This window comes from Papaver somniferum, chromosome 1 (genome assembly GCF_003573695.1).
Source record: "Papaver somniferum cultivar HN1 chromosome 1, ASM357369v1, whole genome shotgun sequence".
Taxonomy (NCBI): Eukaryota; Viridiplantae; Streptophyta; class Magnoliopsida; order Ranunculales; family Papaveraceae; genus Papaver; species Papaver somniferum.
In genome coordinates, this window is record NC_039358.1 from 199,975,477 (window position 1) to 199,978,335 (window position 2,859).

The 2,859-nt window shown below is 36.6% G+C and overlaps 1 protein-coding gene across 1 annotated transcript; it reads left to right on the plus strand.

Moving 5' to 3' along the window:
* The first annotated feature begins 338 nt into the window (after positions 1-338).
* On the plus strand, positions 339-2,067 carry LOC113311900 (histone H3.3). The gene is made up of 4 exons (XM_026560691.1): positions 339-447; positions 1,044-1,194; positions 1,309-1,399; positions 1,521-2,067. The coding sequence occupies exons 2-4, from the start codon at positions 1,046-1,048 to the stop codon at positions 1,689-1,691; spliced, it is 411 nt and encodes a 136-aa protein (XP_026416476.1). The 5' UTR covers positions 339-447; positions 1,044-1,045; the 3' UTR covers positions 1,692-2,067.
* Positions 2,068-2,859: the final 792 nt, after the last annotated feature.

The window sequence follows — 2,859 nt, forward strand, 5'->3', positions numbered from 1 at the left end:
ATAAAATTCAAAATTCAAACTTAACATACAAAATTGTCTTTTCACTAAAACCCTAAGGACGATTTCGTCAACTAGAAACAGTTTTCCACCCACTAGCTTCTTTTCACCCATAACGGAAATTAAAAACAGGGATAAAAAGTTCCTACCAATAGGAATCCAGAATTCATAATAGTCGATCCGTATGACAGCCACATAATTAAACCTCATCCGTTCATTTCCACTAGAGAAAACACAAAAGTATCAAAACATTACCGTCAGATACAGTACCAACAAAACACAGCGAAATGCAGTTCTCACTGTCAGATTAAAATACAAATGGACGGTTGTTTGATGAAAATGTGGTTGATAGTTGGCCTATAAATATAGATTTACCGTTTCAACTTTACAGGTTTAGAAATTTGCGAAAGGTTTTTCATATTTTCCAAGAAGAAGAAGCGAAGAAGAAAGGTCAGTTTTCTCTCCTTTCCTTCTCTGGTTTTAGGGTTCGATTTCTGCTGTTATATGTTTGTTTTCATCATGATTGATCTTTTGATCTCTTGATTTTGTAATTGTTTTTGAAAGTTAGGGTTTCGCGCCTACGTTTTTCGGTGATTTTGTTGAGTAGATTTCATGATTTAAGTTTTAGATTTTTTTAGTTTCTTGAATATGTACAAGATTATTACATGTATTGAGATTCATGAATTGTTTTTGTTCAATTGATTGAATTTGTTTTCAATTTTTAGTCTTCTTTCTTATAATTAGGGCTTCGATTGTTAATTTTAGTATAATAATGTTAAATTAGGCTTTATATGTTTGTTATGCAGTGGTTTTATCTTGATCTTTGTAAAGAACATGAACAATTTCTGTTTCTGTTGAATTTTTGTCTTTGTTTGTTGTCAATTAGGGTTGTAATTGTATGTTTAGCCACATCCTTGTAGTTTTAAATTGAATTTAAGCTCTGTTATTGATTATGAAGTTGATTTGAGAATTTGCATGTTGATTTCTACTGTGAGTTTTTGATTTGAGCTATCAAATGTCAATTTGTGTGATTTTGGTATTTGTAGAAATGGCTCGTACTAAGCAAACTGCTCGTAAGTCAACTGGAGGAAAGGCACCAAGGAAGCAGCTGGCTACCAAGGCTGCACGTAAGTCTGCACCAACTACTGGAGGAGTTAAGAAGCCCCACAGATACCGTCCTGGAACTGTTGCTCTTCGGTAAACTTACTTTTACCTTCATTCAGTCAATTTCTGTGGCTATGATAATTTTAGTTTTACTGTTTTGATACTCAATTCTAACTTTGATTCTCACTTTGATTGTGTTATTAACAGTGAAATCCGTAAGTACCAGAAGAGTACTGAATTGCTGATCAGGAAACTTCCATTCCAGAGACTTGTTCGTGAAATTGCCCAGGACTTCAAGGTATAGAGACTTTGTACACTGTTGTTGAATGCTTAATTTGATTGAATTGGTTTATTAAGTTAAACAAAGATAGAATATACTGATACTGATTGAATGTGGACTGTGTGTTTGCTTTCTGCAGACTGATTTGCGTTTCCAGAGTCACGCTGTGTTGGCATTGCAAGAAGCAGCTGAAGCCTACTTGGTTGGTTTGTTTGAGGACACTAACTTGTGTGCCATCCACGCAAAGCGTGTCACTATCATGCCCAAGGATATTCAGCTTGCTAGGAGGATCAGAGGAGAAAGGGCTTGATCAACCAGTGCTGATGATGGTGTCTGGGAGGAGGATGTGTTTAGTATGTGGTGTCAGTTTATTATACATGTTTTTTCTTTTGGGTTGTGTTTTCTGGAAGTGTGCTAGTACCGAGGAAGAAGATCATGAACCTATATGACTATTATGTTAGGTGTTATTTTGCTGTGGTTCTACACCACTAGTAGAACTTGAATGACTATTATGTAAGGTTTTATTTTCCAGTGCTTCCACACCATTACTAGTGTACAGCTGCTGTTGAGATTGAGAAGCCTGGGTTTCTTTATCTTGGTGGTCGTGGTTTTGCTAGTCTCTTGTGCAGCGGTTTGAAGTTTGAACCTTTGTTTCTTAATATAATTCTGTTTGTTAAATGATGGTATTTTGCTGTTTTGCGCTCATACTCGTACCCTTGATCTGGAATTTCTTAGTAAGTTGGTTACCCATAAGTTCAAAACGCATCTGATGTTGGCTTTCATGAAATTTGATGCATGTACTAAAAGGCAATGGTGCCAGAACTTAGTCTGTTCCCTTGTTTATTCTATCCTTTCATCTTCCTGCAAGATAGTTTGTAGCCTGTGGTTTCTGGGTCTGCTATAGACTCTTCCCTTCTGGTTGTGCTTCCTCCAGTGTTTTCCATTTCACAAATGTCATGAAAGCCAAAATCAGTTGTAACTTTAGTTGAAAGCTGGAGATGCATTTCCAAACTCAATAACTGTTCCGAGATTCCCTTGGTTTCTAGTAGTAGTATCCCATTCTAGAACCTCTTGCAGTAAGAGGTTAAGTAAAGAGTTTTTTCAACCCTCTACAGGCTGGGTTTCTTCATTGCTATACGCGGATTGGAGGGGTAAATGAAAAAGAAATTTATAATGCATTCAAGTCTTTAAGAAACATCCTCATCTGACAAGAAGATAGTGTCAATCAAATGGGCCTGTTGAGAAAACCAATGGGCAATGGGATTAACCACATTTCTGAGGAACTTTCTGAGAGTTGTTGAGGACTGAGGAGTCGTTCTTGCTTGCAGAAATTTGTGATCATGTGAGCAATAAGCCCAAGGTCCGTAAAGCCTTTTAGGTATGTGCAAGTGAAAGGGGAAGAGATCTGTAATGGTCCTCACTAACGGTTATTGCAATCAATTTGATACATTAGGAAACGAATAGTTAATCAGAAAATT